The sequence below is a fragment of the Callospermophilus lateralis genome, chromosome 4, assembly GCF_048772815.1.
Source record: "Callospermophilus lateralis isolate mCalLat2 chromosome 4, mCalLat2.hap1, whole genome shotgun sequence".
Taxonomy (NCBI): domain Eukaryota; kingdom Metazoa; phylum Chordata; class Mammalia; order Rodentia; family Sciuridae; genus Callospermophilus; species Callospermophilus lateralis.
The window spans coordinates 16,219,861-16,235,621 of NC_135308.1; the positions used below are offsets into that span (position 1 = coordinate 16,219,861).

The 15,761-nt window shown below is 48.6% G+C and overlaps 1 protein-coding gene across 5 annotated transcripts in view; it reads left to right on the forward strand.

Moving 5' to 3' along the window:
* Csgalnact1 (chondroitin sulfate N-acetylgalactosaminyltransferase 1) overlaps nt 1-11,970 on the forward strand; it is a 319,803-nt gene extending 307,833 nt beyond the window's left edge. For all 5 annotated transcript variants that reach the window (XM_076853624.1, XM_076853628.1, XM_076853626.1 and 2 more), the window contains 2 exons: nt 6,888-6,969; nt 10,074-11,970. In XM_076853624.1, the coding sequence (XP_076709739.1) occupies nt 6,888-6,969; nt 10,074-10,357 (366 nt within the window). In that variant the 3' untranslated portion in view covers nt 10,358-11,970. The remainder of the gene's footprint in view (nt 1-6,887; nt 6,970-10,073) is intronic.
* Nucleotides 11,971-15,761: the final 3,791 nt, after the last annotated feature.

The window sequence follows — 15,761 nt, forward strand, 5'->3', positions numbered from 1 at the left end:
AACTCATAAAGACCTTATTTGCTTGCAAAGGAGTTCTGCTCATTTTGCAATTTAAAGGTTTTATCCTTGTATTATTATTCCAACAGAGAAGCAGGTACAGAGGGATGTTACAGTCAGCACAGTTAAGCTGGTCTCCCAGAACCTCAGACGCAGTGGTCAAGACAGAAACAGCTCAGATTTCCTGAGTCCATCGCTAGAAGCGCTGAAATATCCTGAAGCCTTTGACATTTACTTACAGAAACATTTTGACCTCTCCCAGAGCACATGACTCTGCTATTTTGGAGTTTAATATTTGTGATTATTTAATCTGAGGAAACAGGACACTCCAAAAGTTCCCCATCCACCAAAATAAAAATTAAGTCACTTTCTTCCTGGACATGCCCTGTCTAAAGTACCTGCTGCTGCCCAAGGGCTGGCCCAGGTGAGTCAGAAGGACTTCAGCAGGTCCCTGTATTCCTAAATGTTTGTAAGAGACCTCGCCCGGCTCCTCCTCCTGCAGAGGTTGGAATGACTGATCCAAGATTGCCCAGCTGCTAGTGACAGAGCTGAGCCCCAGGCCAGGATTTCCTTCCTCCAGTGCATTGGAAATGGATTTGCTGAGGTTCAGGATGAGAACCGAAGTGTGAAAGCAATAGGCTGCTGACAAAAATCCCCAAGGCAAACACCAAATTGGGGGAAATCAATATAATGGAGACGGAGTGTGTGGGTGGTGAGAAGGTATAAAATAAAAAGTAATGACTGGAGATAGATAAATTAGGAAAGACCTCCTCCTGGGGGTACGTTTTGGCTCAGTCTAGGAAGAAGTGGTTGCACATCCATTAACAAATCTTGATAGCCTTCCCTGGAATACCTCGGTATCACAGGCCAGGGGGGACATAGGTCCAGAATGCAGCTGTAATGAAAGTTACTTATGCAAACAAGTCAACCTTTCCCAGCAGCCCTGAAAATATGACCTCGTTTGTCAATGTGTCAGTTACTACTCCTCATGGCTGTTGCCACTGTTTTCTATTTCGCTTGCAGATAAAAGCAAGGAACTGAATGTACGAGGGTGCGTGTGTGCTCAGACGACTTGTTTCTTCACCTTTGAGCACAGGTCATCAGGAATAAGTAATAAGTGACATCACAGGATTTTATACCAATATTTAATTTTTTGAGTTTTCGGCCGCGAGATGAAACGGGCTGATGCTTTCCTGTAGAAGCACCTCGCTGAGAAAGGAATGGCTATCGTTTAAATAAATGTTCACTTGAGACATTCCACTTTCCTGGCTCGAGCTTTGCTACTTCTTGCCTAGGTTCCTGCAGGAGCCTCCTACCACTTCTATCTTTAGATCCCGACCCTCCCCTACTCTCTAGTCTTTTCTTCACCCTCTGCCAGGGATGTGTTTCAAAAACACAGATTAATTCCATTTTTTTTTTCTTTAAAAAAAAAAAAAAAGTCTTTCATGACATGAAGCCCGTGGTGTGCTGGTAAATGTTTAACAGCCCACTCTCTGCAAAAGGGGGGGAAAGGCCCTGATGATGGCGTGTGCCAATTTCCAATGTGTAAATACTCCCACTGCGGCCTATTTCAGGGTACCAACGTGATGTCGCATGAACAGAGATCTGCAAAGGGACGGCACAGTCCTTGGGAGCTGGTCCTGGTGGCTCTAGCACACTACAGGCCTGACCCCCCTCTTGGGATTAATTGTCCTCCACAAACTGACTCTAACCTGATGACAGAGAGTGTGTCTGTAACCCTGCCACCAGGCACTTGGTACCGGCAAGAGAAACACCCGGGCCGACGCGCTGCCAAGGGCACAACTGCTCACCCTTTCTCATGTCCTCAGTGTCAGATGCAGCTTCTCTGCCCGCTGTGCAGCCACTCGCAAATTTTAAATGCAGGGACTTTGTACCATTCTGTTCAGCACAGGAAGGAGGCTGGCTCCTGTCCCCACCCTCCCTCAGATTACACCCCTACCTCTCTAACGCCTTTCAAAAAGTGTCTTATGCAGACCCACACTTTAGCTTTTAAAAATTGCCTGCTGAGCACAGCACGTGGAGTGCACCCTTGCAGTCTGTTTTTATTTATTAGGGAAATACACACTCATGGAGTTAACAAAAATAATTAGCGGACGCCATTTCACAAGTCCATGCTGTGCCCGGATCAGCTCACGGGATGCTCTAGAAGGATTATTGTCACTTTGCAGATGAGGAATTTGAGGCTCAGGGAGCTTGAGACAGGTGCTCAGACTCCCACAGCTGCTGAGTGACAAAAGCAGAAACTCAAGTGCCACCCTGGGTTGAGGGTGCCAGTGGCAGGGCACACACACACATCCTTTGGCCTCAAAGTGCTTCAGGAGAGGAAAGAGCCCAGTTCCTGAGCTGAGAGAACCTGGGTGATCCCTTGGCAGAACGTGGCCTTGGAAGAGGCAGTCTCTTTGAGGGGTTGGGGGAGGGCAGATGCGGATGAAAGAAGGCTTGTGGGAAAATGGGAGTTAGTGCAAACCTGGGAGGAGATGGCACGGGAGCCCACTCTTCAATGAGGTTTTTGAAAGTGGTGCCTCCAGAATACCTTATTGCTCCAGCAATGGAACTGGGATTGTCCCAGCAATCCTAGCGTTGCTCTGGGCTTGCCAATAGCAGGCTGAGTGAACTTGGCCACATCATTCTACCTCCATACACAGAGGCCACAAAAAAGAGGACATTCCTGGAATTTTTGCAATTTGATCCCTGAGCCCCAAATAATAAGGAATACACAGCACAAGGGGTATGTGTGGTGGGGTATGCAACCCAGACCTAGAAGCCGCTGCCGTTCAGGGTGTCTCGTGCTCACCGAGAGGAACCTGCTACCTAAGTAACAGCAAAATGAAAATGCAGGCGTATGTCCAAAAGCATTGGGGATCTTAAGATGGCGACAGCAAGCACGCGGTCTTCCAGGTGTGGGGCCCTGCTGTTCACATGCCCATCATCCTGCCGGTAGGCATTCCTGGTGAGTGCCAGCATCGGTTCTTGGGAGACTCTCTTCGATTTGGAGGAGCTACTCTGCCTGAGTATCTGTTATTTATTTTATGTTTGGGTCCAGATTGCTTCGTGGGCAGAGGTCCAAGGCGGCACCATAAACCAGACAGGCGCTGCCCGCCTTCCGCAGCCTGGGGAGAGATGCTGATTTCTGCTTTGTGTTTGGGTCCTAATAGAAAATAATCACCCCTGTCACGTGGATCGCCCACAGAGCAGTGGCTCTGGGAACTTCCTGCGGGAGAGCAGGCCTGACCACGTCCTGGCGTGGTGTCTTGGCCTGCGGTGCTGAGCCTGCCCTCAGGGGGGACAGGTAGCACTGCAGGGAGAGATGAGAGGCCAGCCGTGGAGAGACATTGTTAAACGAGGGTGGCTGCATAGACAGATGGTGAAATGCAAGAGAGGCTTCTCTTTTGAAGGTTACTGTTAGGGTCTCTCCCCACCACCACCCCCGGGGCAGTAGACACCATCGATGCACATGTCTGAGAGTTTTTGAGAAGTCAGTCAAGCCCTCTGCTGAGGGTCCCAGGAAGGGGAAGACACTTTTATCTGTTGATCACAGGATTTTTTTTTCTTTAATTTTCCTCTTTTTAGTTATGCATGACAGTAGAATGTATTTTGACATATGATATATGCAAGGAGTATTCTTGTGGTTGGACATGGTGTGGAGTTTCACTGGGAGTGTGTTCATATATGAACTTAGGAAAGTTATGTCTGATTCGGTCTCCTGTCTTCCCTATTCCCATCCTCCTCCCCTCCCTTTATTTAATCCAATGAAAACTTATATTCTTCCCTCCTCCCCACCCCCTTATTGTGTATTAGCATCTGCATAACAAAGAGAATATTTGGTCTTTGGTTTGGGGAGATTGGCTTATTTCACTTAGCATGATAGCCTCCATTTCCATCCATTTACTGGCAAATGCCATAACTTCATTCTTTATGGCTGAGTAATATTCCATTGGGTCACAGGGTTCTGACATCACCACTGGACTTCCTAGGCCTTTGCTGAGTCACTTGCTGACAATATCTGCCACCTGGAGTGAGTCTGTTTCCACTGGCTGCTGGGAACTGTCTCTACCCTAGGATTGTGCCCCTCTTACTCATGGGAGCATCTATCCAGTGCCTGCTGTGTGCTGGACAGTGTCTGGGTGCTGGAGATATAGCCCTGAGTGAGACCAAGGCCCTGACTTTGGTGGGTGACGACTGTCGGCATGAATGTGACAGTGGACCATTTCAGAGAGCCAGGCGTGTTATGGAGAAGATGAACCAGGGTGACGACACGGAGTGTGCCGGGGTGGCAGGTGTACTGGAGAAAGATGCTGATGCTACCTTGGGTTTTGGTCCTAATAAGCAATGAGGGCTCCTCAGGTGTAAGAAGCACCATCATTCTGTTCCACTAGTCAGGAGGGTCAGGACAGCCGCTCTGAGCAATGGGATAGGAGCAGAGCCCAGGGGTGAGCAGGGCAGGGTGACCAGGTTGAAGACTGCAGTTTCCCAGCCTTGGATGCCTGAGACATCCATGTTTGGAGGGCAGGATGTGGGACTGTGTACCGGGGAGATGGGAAGAGAGGCAGAGGTGAGGTAGGGGAGGCCAGGTAGCGGAGGGACAGAGGTTTCCTGTGGATTCTCTTCGGATTGCTTTGGGGAGACCCTACAGGGTTTTTGCTGGGAGTGTGATTGGTGTTGGAGAGCACTCGCTCCCTCCCGCCAGGCTGCTCTTGAGGGCTCCCTTCCAGTCCCTGCCGCAGCCCGCTGTGGTGGGGGAACCTCTGATGAGTGAACTCCATCTTGCCCTGGAATTATGTGCTGTGGGCACAACCAAGTCGGTTTCCACAAAGGGCTGCATTTCACTGAGCTCCTCACTTGGTGGCTTTCTGTGGCTTGCCGACCTCCATGACTGTTGCTACAGCTCACTCCCCTGGTCGTTAATCAGCTTGTCCCCGTCATGCCGTCTCCAGGTGAAGGGCGCCCTTCACCTTGCTCAACCTTGTCGGGCACGACATGGACTCCGTCCAGGGACAGCCACCTCTTGGGAGCTCTCCTGTTCTTCCCAAGTCCTGCCGGAACGGCTTTCCCCATTGGAAGCGTTTTCTTCTAATTCCACGTAGACCTCAGCCAAGTGTGTGAAGTGTGGACACTGGCTCCTCTCTGCAACTCCACTTTTATCCAGAAACTTAGAGGACGGTCTGCATCCTGGCCAGCAGAGGGGCCACGAAGCCGTCAGCTGCGATAGAAATCTCTACCTGGGGTGTCAGGGAAGAAGCAAAATCCCGTTTTAAAAAATGACCTAGAGGAGATTTTTCCAGAATTTCCTGCTGTGCAAAAAAAAAAAAAAAAAAAAAACTTTCCAGCTGATGTTAATAAAATGTCCTTGTTGTCTGGAGGTGTTTCAGGGCAGCCCTTGGTCCTGAGGTGGTTTGGAAGAACATCCAACGGGGGCAGCTGTCGCCCAAGAACCTCCCTAGGTCCCCCCTCCCTCAGGCAGTTGTGACGTGTTCGCAGTGGACGACCCCTACAAGTGGGTCCTCGTACAAATAAGATGGTCTCATGGGTTCCAAGAATTTTAAGGTGTGACGAATCCCTTTAAAAACCACTTGCCAAATATAATTTAGGCTCTGGGAAGCTTCTGGAAGATGGACTAACAGTGATAAGATACAGGTTTGGATGTGAGAGCTGGAAGAATCCTTAGGGGTGATTAGTTCAACACCGTCATCTTATCGAAAAGAAAATAGAGGCCGAAAGAAATGAAGGAACCTGACTGAGCTGAAGTGGCCGTCCAGTGGTCAAGTTGGGACAAGTCCCTGCCACTCCTCCCCATTCAATTACTGTTTCTATTTAGTGGCCACACAGTCACGTGTCCCAAAGGGGACCTGCTGCCTCTTGGGCTTGGGGAGGGGTCTGCTATCCTCTTAAGCACCTATGTGACCTGCAAAAGTAAATCATAAAAGTTAACTATGAAGCCCTCAAAAACAGGGGCTGGGGCTGGGGCTCAGTGGTAGAGCGCTTGCCTGGCACGTGTGAGGTGCTGGGTTCGATTCTCAGCACATGTAAAAATAATAAATAAATTAAATAAAGGTATTGTGTCCATCTACAACTAAAAAAAAATCTAAAAAAGATCTCAAAAAAATTATATATATATAGAGAGAGAAATTTTTCAAAACATTTTGCTCCCTCAGCAAATCTCCTGGAAATTTACTTGCAAAGTAAGAGACCGAGCAGAGCCAGGTCTCACTTTTTTTAGACAGTCGCAGCTTGGATGGCCTCTCGGCAGCCCTGTAGGCTGGCACCTCTGGGTGGCCTTCCTGGAGCAGCCTGGATGAGTGGGCAGCGTCTTCCTGCAGGACCTGGCCTCTGAGCGCCCTTCTCCTATGTGAGAGAGAGGTTTCGGAGCTGGGGAGCCTGGAACAGAGCGAAGTTTCTTTTTATTCCCTGAGGGAGTGGTGTTTGTGGGCTGCGCCAGGACGGCTGAATCCCGACTTGTTCTCTCCATCCCTTTTCTCAACTTTCTGAGCCCTTTGCTGGCTCCCCGCCCGGGGCCTGTGTGAGAGGCCCAGGCCTCAACTTCTCTCTGGCACTGGGATGGGGCCAGACACGTAGGTGGCTTTTCCATGGCACTGCTCAAAAACTTGCTCTCCTGCCTGTGTGTGTGTGTGTGTGTGTTTTCATGCCTACACCCTAGAAACATTCCACCCAGAGATGCCAAAAATCACAAGGCCCCGTTTTTTGGAACTGGTGAGCTTACTGTATTCCTGTCTGTGAGGATCAAATCCATCTGTCTCCCCTGGGGCTGGGGCTGTTTATGGGCGGTGGGATGGGCTCCCTCTTTAGCACTGCTCACAGGAGCGTGCGAAGACTGTTTTTCTGGGCCGTATCTGACAGTGCTCTCCTTGTAGGTCATAAAGAAGGAAACTGGATTTTGGAGAGACTTCGGATTTGGGATGACTTGTCAGTATCGGTCAGACTTCATCAACATAGGTGAGGCAAAGCTGCGTCTCTGCTGCCCCCCGGAGGCCACTGCCCGCACAGGCCTCAGGGAACCGCCGGTGTCTGGGAGCCTAGGAGCTGGTGATGAAGAGTGGTGTGGTTTTCTTAACCAATGTGTTCTCCACGTCCTCATCGGCTAGCCTCAGTCAGGCTTGAGGGTGGACAGCCAGCCGTAGGCCCCTTAGTCTCTACAGCACCTTGGCTGTCTGTCCCTGTGGCACAGAAGCAGCCCTGGGGCAGGCTGTCCACACCCCCTCCCACATGGCCTCTGGCTGCAGTGCCCCCCCTCTCCTACAGACTTCCTGAGCCTCCAAAAGGGCCGAAGGGAAACCAGAAAGTTAGGAAAATCCTGCAAGAAGGGACCCAGGTTTCTCTCTGCTGAACTCTTAGAGATGTCAGCTGTCACTTCAAACCCTGACAGAGTGTGTAGCTGCTGTCCACTTGCACACATGACTCACAAGCCCATAGTCACACGCACAGATGCTCATACACATGTGTACAGTACACACACACACACACACACACACACACACACTCATACGCACTTGCCTGTGGGATTCTGGAGCACAGAGAGGAAAGGCCCTCAGGTTCCAGCTGTGCCGACCAGGGTTCCCAGAGGCAAGGGGACTTCCTGGGGTTTCACAGTGGGATGTAGCTGGGATGAGGACACAGAGTCTCCTGTCCCCCTTGGAAATACCTCCCCGCTCTCCTTGGTGGTGCTTTCCCTGTGCCTCTGGAGGGACTGGAATGTGGGTTACAGATGACTAGGTTAAGAAGGAGCAGCCAGAAACTTGCCCTGGGCTCCTTCCCCCGGCCCTCCCCGTAGCTCTGTCTTTCTCCCTCCCAGTCTCCTCCCTCTCAGGCCCAAACCCTAGAGCTTCTTGTTTGAAAACCAAGGTACAGGGGCAGCCCCTGTTTTGTAGGTTTGTTTTGTTCAGAGCAGATTCAGATGGGCTCCAGGGACCATGGAACCCCAGAGAAACCATCAGGTTTAAAAGAAGGGCTGGGGGTGGCTCAGTGGTAGAGCACTTGCCTAGCATGCACAGGCCCTGGGTTCCCTCCCTAGCATTACCAAAAAAAAAAAAAAAAGTGATAAAACCAAACCATCTGAAGTCACATCCCCTAAGAGGTGCTGGTCCCTGAGTGGCAGCTGCTGAGGATACTCAGCAACTGACAACAGGTGTTCTTTGGTGTCTTTATGATTATGTCCATTCAAATCCCCCAAAATGATATTTTGGGAATGTAGCTAAAGATTTCCGTTCCAAGGAACTCTGTTTCCTCGGACTGTATGCAGAGATGATTGTGTTGACGCACGTGTGTATCTATTTTGGGTTCGTGTCAATATGTTTATCATATTGCATTCTCCTCTTGGGTTTTTCATATTTGGACTCAGTATATGTTTATCATTTTGGATTCTCCTAAAGATGGACATCACTGAGCTTGAAAAACAGGAAGCACAGCGGGCTGGGGAGGGTGCTGTTCCTCCTCTGGAAGCCACCCCTGTAACCTCAGAGCCTATGGGACCTGGTGAGACCCATTCCTTGCAAGCTTGTACCTACTTGCATCCTGCCCACGTCCTGCGTGGGCAGTGGAAATGGGGCTCCCCTCAGTGGAATGAACTGGATGAGAAATAAAACCTAGGAAAAATAGAACGAAGAGAAAACCCCAGGACACAGAAAATAATTTCAAAAAGCAGGGGCAGGACAGGAAGGGCTAGCAGATCATAGGGATCGAGCTTCTGTACTATGGCAAAATGGAGCCTGCACCTGCTTTATTTATATCAGGGGACATCAAAGTCCTTCCATAGAACGTTCTTCTCCAAAAATGGCTAACAGTGGGCTGTCCAGTTCTCAACACCCATCCCCAGAGCGACCATGAGAGGTCTTCCCAGCAGAGTGAAGATAGGGGTCATGTGCCTTGGGCAATCTATTGCGTGGGAATGCCACAGATAGTTCCCAAGGTTAAACCTAAAATCTCCCTGGTTATAGGCCGGGAGAAGATCCCAGGTGTTTTTCACAGATGGCTTCCTGCACTTGCCCGTGTCTTTTTTTTTTTGCACCTGGTATTTAACAAGTAATAATAGTAATAGTAATAAATCAATTGTAGCTACCAGCTCTTTACATTACTAGCTTATTTGGTTATGATACCTGTTTCGTTTAAGGATAAAAAAATCTAAAATTCAAGAGGGTAAGTGGCAGCTCCCAAGAGAATCAGCACATAAATTCTGACCCCCTGACTCATCATTGGTCTCCTTCCTTTGCCTGTGCCCACTGAGGGGTCTCAGTCACTCATAAACACAGCCAGGGGTTGGTTGGTTGTGGCTCCCTACCCTCCCCACCTGATGCCTGAGCCCCACCTTGGGGTTCCAGCAATGGCCCTGAGCAGGACATAAAGAGGCTCAGAGAATGTCTGAGAAGGGATGTTGAGATCCCGTCTCTGCTGTGAGAGTTGAGGTGAGTAAATCTCTCAGGTGAGACAAGAACCATGACAGAAGGCCAGTGCTTCCTGCTTGGGATGGGGGGCAGGTCATAGGTTAAGAAAGGTGAGGCTTTGGCCAATAGTGGCTGACTTTGCCAAAGGCATTCCTTATACGTGAAACAGTTTTTTCAAATAGAACTGGGAACTGTGAGGCCGGCCCTTTCAAGATGACTGACATCCCCAGCGTGAGGGGAAATCACAGGGAAGGTCAGGGCCACCGTAACCCAGGAAAGGAAGAGTGCTTTTGTGGGCCTGGTTTTTTCCACACTGAAATCCAGGTTCACTCCACCTTGCCTGTGTGGGCAGAGGAGGTTTCTAGTTGGAAAGCCAAAGCACTTCATCCTGGCTGCTCATCAGCATTGCTGATGGCTCTTCCAAGCCAACAGATGCTCGAGATTCTGCTGCAGGTCTTGTTATCGCTAGAGCTTGGTGCTGTCTGCATGAAGGTCATCCCTGTTGGGCATTTCCAGGGCCTCTGACCCAGATGGGTGCTCTGGTAACTTGGAGGGAGAGTGAAGCACACCCCTCTTCTTAGAAAGTTCTGTGGCTGTGCCCCTCAGGGAAGCCGGGATAGATCAGAGCGACCCATGCCTGAACAGAGTGTTCTCTCCCCACAGGTGGATTTGATTTGGACATCAAAGGCTGGGGTGGAGAGGATGTGCACCTGTACCGGAAGTATCTCCACAGCAACCTCATAGTGGTGCGGACGCCCGTGCGGGGACTCTTCCACCTCTGGCACGAGAAGCGCTGTATGGACGAGCTGACCCCCGAGCAGTACAAGATGTGCATGCAGTCCAAGGCCATGAACGAGGCGTCGCACGGGCAGCTGGGGATGCTGGTCTTCCGGCATGAGATAGAGGCTCACCTTCGCAAACAGAAGACAAGCAGCAAAAAGACTTGAACTCCTCCGGGGGATGGATGGTGGGAGATGTTTTCTTTTCTCCTTTTGCAATTCCCCCAAAGAGTGGCTGCACGAGGAAGAGACTTCCATAAAGGATGAAAGAAAGAATCTGATGAGCAAAAGAGACGAGAGGAGAAAGCCTCCCATTTCTCTCTACTTGGCTTTATGCAACAGGAATTCCAATCACTACTTTGCCTGCAAATGTAGCCCAGATGCACCCCGAGAAGTGTCTGACAAAGGCAGAATGGTTATGAGAAGATAAGCCTGCTGGTGTGGAGGTTCTGATGATGTTTACAACAAAATGAGATCTGTTGTTTTCTCTGCTCATTGAAATATTCATGAATTAAGCCCACTTTTGTAAAAAGTTTATTAGAATGAACGACAGGCACATTTCTCCTCGTATGAGTGATCACACCAGTCAGGCTGTAGTTTCTAGGGAGGCTGGAGTATTGGAAGGCAGCCGAGGAGACCTTGTGAAATGTGGACCTCTGCTCTCCCTTATGAGAACAGTGAGCAAGATCAGCGGAGAAACCATAAATATCATAGCATTTCCCCTCAAGATTAACCCCAAATAATCTGCTTGTCTTTTGGATGTCCTTTTAACCATCTCTGTTTATTTTATTTACAAATGCACTTTTTTTTTTGCTTGCAAGTTATACTCTGCTAATTTAATTACCAACTTGCAAGCCTTACTAAGGAAGCACAAGGTAGCATATGTTACGTTTTCGAGAAGATATTTTGAGATGCATTAGGAGAGCTTTTCAGTTCAGAGATTGACAACACATCCAGGGACTTCAGATGCGGGTCCTGTCGGGCACGGGGCAGCAGGCATTGAGACATTGGGGAGGCCTGGTCTGGGGCTACTGAGAGAAAGAGGCATAAATTTTATCTGAAGAGTATATCCTAAGAGGAACAACTGAACACTGGAGGAAAACTGAAGGACACTTTCACCATAATGGAAAAGGAAACTCACTCAGACTCATGATATCTTGGGATATCTAAAAGTCAGAGGACACATTTCCTCCTCAGGGGAAATGGGGACCACTTTCTTACCTGTTTCAATAAACCAAAGTTATGAACCAAACAATCTCTTTTCAAAGCAGGGTGCTTTTCCTGGTTTCTGGATTCCATAAGAAGAAATACAGAAATATATATTTTGTGAAAGATCAATCCATCTGCCAGAACCCACCGAGATGGAAGTTTTTGCTACATGTTCACTCACCCCGGGGCTAGGTGGAAGTCACTTAATTATTTTTAAAATTAAGCAGTTCTACCCAATCACCAAGATGCTTCTGAAAATTGCATTTGATTACAGTTTCAAACCATTTTTTAAAAATAAATACAGTTAACATTGAGTGGTTTCTACATCCATGTGAGAATTATTTATTTATTAGCCAGCACCAGATGCATGAGCTAATTATCTCTCTGATTCCTTGCCTTCTGTTTGCCCACAGTAAACTCATTGTTTAAAGGCTTCAAGAACATTCAAGCTGTTAGTGTGTTAAAAAAAAATTGTATTGATTTGTACTGGTAGTTCATAAAATTTCATTAAAACACAAGATATGAATGGAGGTGGCATTGAACAGCTAATAAAACACAACTTGTGGATTTGATTTTTTTTTTTCTTGGAGTAAGAATACCATGTCTAGTTTTGGGGAAACATTGTACATGTAGATCAGGGCTTCTCAACCTTGGTACTGCTGATATTTTGGGCTGCATAACTCTTTTCTGGGTTGGGAGGAGGTTTTGTCACTGTAGGAAATTTAGCAGCGTTCCTACTTGGCTTCTACCCACTAGATGCCACCAGTATGTCCCATCCAGTTTGGACAACCAGAGTGTCTCTAATCATTGTCAAATGTCCCCTGGTGATTGAGAACCACCAGACTAGTGAGAAAAGAGGATCATACTGAAAAGCCTGGATTCTGTATATGTTTTACTTGTCCTTTTGAGTAGAGGAAATTGAGAAATTATTTCCAAGGCCCCTTTCCACCCTGAGTATTTTCACACACTGTGGTGATAACAGAGACTTCAGGGCACACACATCTGACCTGTCTCAGCAGTGGTCCTGCCAGATGGGTGCTGCTGGACCTGTGCCCTCTTGACCATAATCTCCCAGGGGCAGGAGGTCACATTTCCAGCAAGGATGGTAGCAGTGATCAAATACTTGGTCATGGAATTAAGCAAGTTTAAGTGCCTCAGGTGGTGCAGACTAGGCTGCACTCTGTGGGCTAAACAAACTTTCATCCTTGACTACACTGTATGTTGCAGAGGCCCAGGACAGTGCTCATGAATTAGGCTTTTAACGTTTCTGAGGATGGCTGAAGAGAAAACATATTCAGTTTTTAAAGCTTGGCTAGGTAGTGCAGTTTTACAAAAGAAGAGAGGCCCACCAAAGAATCTGGGTCCATGATCTATCCGCGTGGCCTGCCTAGGGCATGGATCAAGAAGGCTGGAGAAGGCCCCACTGGAGCATAGGCAGGAGACAGGAATTTAAACTTACACAACAAAGGAAAGCAGTCAAGAAACTGGCCTGCAGGACCAGGAGGCCCTGGGTCGAAGGCCCCTTCCAACTCTGCCTCTCCACTGTTCCTGCTTCCTGTCAACTGCCTGGTAATCAGCCCAGCATGTCGCTGAGCTGGGGTCTCGGTGCACTTGGGGTCTCCTCCAAGCAGTACCCATGCACCATGTGAGAGCCAGTAGGCACCTCTTCCCAGCTCCTCCCTCCATGACAGTCTCAGCCAGCTGTTAAGTATTGACCAACACCACTGCCTTTGGGTGACACCTGGACCTCCTTGTGCTGTTTTTCCTCCAACCTTCTACTCTCCAGCCCTGCCCCCTTGTATTCATAAATGTGGTCAACTTTACTGTTTCCATACATCATGGATGAGCGAGTCGTACCTAGCTGCACATAACCTGACTACTAATTTTTGTTTCAGGAAAAATCCTCTGTTATCTAATTTTATCTACTCTTACCAGGATTCAGTGCAGTGTGGTAGATAATATCATGGCTTCTCCAGCTAGATAACCAGGATTCAAAGACCAGTTCTTCCACTTGCAAGTCACTCAACATCTCCCATATTAGTTTCCTCGTTCAGGGTGATGAAAGCTATCATGAGTGTGTCATCCAATTGTAAAATTTGATGAGTCCATAGGGATGAAGCAGTAGGGCTTGTTAGGCACACAGCAGGTATTTAGGTCTCATACTCAACACACACCCCTTATTTACATCTACGTATCTGGCAAGTGTCTGCTAAGCTTTTCATGATGCCCACACTTCTTGGATATAATAAGACATTACGGGGCCATGCATTGGGGATGATGAGAACATCATGTAAGCTGTTGTCCTTTGTTTTTGTCATTGTGAAAACTGTATCCATGTGTGTGAAGAAAAGTTAATGTAAATGTAAAATATAATGGATCCTTTCTACCTCGACTTCCACATGGGGTGATTTGGAGCTGATGTTCCCCCCCCCCCCCCGGGGCAGTTTGGATGCATTTGGTGTTTCTGAAGCAAGGAGCTCAGCCAGGAACCTTCTGTTCATCAGACCAACTTTCTAAGGTAAGGGAGATCATTACTTCCATTTTCCAGGGGCAGAAAACTGAGGCTCAGAGACATGGAGGAATTTCCCCAGCGGCCCCACCGAAACCAGCTGCCTCCAGGGCTCCCTGTGGGTGTCCCATCTCAAGCTCCAGATGGGCTTGAAGCTCCACAGGGAGGAGCTTTGGCCTGGGGCGAATCCATAGCCCATCCCACCTTTACCTGCACCTCAGCCCCACCTGAGAAACCTAGAGAGGAATGAAATTTGCTAATACCCGTCCAGACAGCTGAGTAGCCAAGCCCCCTGCACCTCCATCTATCTGCAGTAATCTCTGCTCCACTTGGGTCTGAAAGCCTAGAATCCAGCTCTCATGCAGGGTTCCAAGATGTGAACTATGAAGACCATCTTGAGTCAGAGGGGAGAGCAGGTGGGAATACTTCTGTTTTTTTAAAAAAGACTTGATCTGTTTCTGAGAGGTGCTGATTAGAGATAATGACCTTGGGCTGCTCTTTAGTGGGGTAGGTGTGTTTTATTCCCAACACACATCAAATACCTGGCAGCTTTGTGTGATCCGTATTCTGATTACCTTTATATTTTAATTCAAAGCTGTTTCTCCTGGCAGGGCTTAGGGCTTTGCTGTTCCTGCCAAAAACTGTGGGGACTGTGCCAGTTGGTTGGGGGTTTGGGGGGGTGTGTGTATTTTTTTCCCAGCACAGAATATGTTCCTTCCCGTCGGCAGAGGTGCCTTTCAAAATGTCTTTGCTCTACTGAGCCTTTGAGTCAAACCCAGGGTCCCCTGGGCTGTTTCTGGCTTATGGGCAACTCTAACAAGAAGGCCGACAGGGACCCTGGGGAGGGGTTAAGGAGGGTGCCAGGGGACAGTCACAGCCATGGAAGGCAGAGGACACTCTGGGGAGAGAAGCGGGCTGTGTTCCTTCACTGTCAGCCTGGATTCTGGGAGGCCCAGGCCACCCACGGTGGCCTTTGCCCAGGGCTCACCCAATGTCCCTCCACCTGGTGTGGGTGATTGGGGGAACTAGATGTAGCCCTTGCTCCTCATCAAGTTGGCAGCCGGACACTTTAGGTTGAAAGAAGATAAGTATACTCCAGGGGCTGGGGACACAGCTCAGTTGGTAGAGTGTTTGCCTCTCATGCACAAGGCCCTGGGTTCAATCCCCAGCATCTCAAAAACATAAAATAAAGATAAGTACACTCCAAGAAGCTCCTCTACCTTGGCACTGGCTTTCTGAAGCTTCTAAACCCCTTACAAACCTACCCTCCAGCCATGTTTAAAAACAACAGTAAACATCATCTGGCCTGCTAGGATGTCAGAGCTTGTTTGAAAAGGATTTTAAAAATTAAAATTATAAAAGAAAAAAAATCCAGAAAGACACTCAAATCCAAAGACTGAAGGAAAGTTTTGTTTAACAACTATTTCTTTCTTCTAGTTACAAGGCTCAAACAGAACTGTGTAAAACTCCACCCTTAGCAGGTGGGGCTGTCAGCAATCGCAGGAGTGGCCTGTGGGGAAGTTCTCTCTAGCTCTCGGCCACATCATTAGGATAGCCCCCCCCAAAAAAAGACATTGGCCATTTTGCCTGGTTCTTGAGGCTCAGAGCTGGGGAGCGTTACTGGGATCTTAACTTCTGGGTAGGTGGGAAGACTACCTAAAGGAACTTCCTTTCAACCGAAGAAAAGCCGGAGCTGCTTCGGACAGACACAGGTGCTGGGGCTTGCCCCACTTCTGGTCACTAGACTTAGCCCTGGTACTGCCTGACCTGTTGGAAGACAGGAAGAATAAGTCCCAAAGTAATGCCTCCTGCTCAAAAAGAAGACAGACACTCAGGGGTTTGTGATCAGGAATC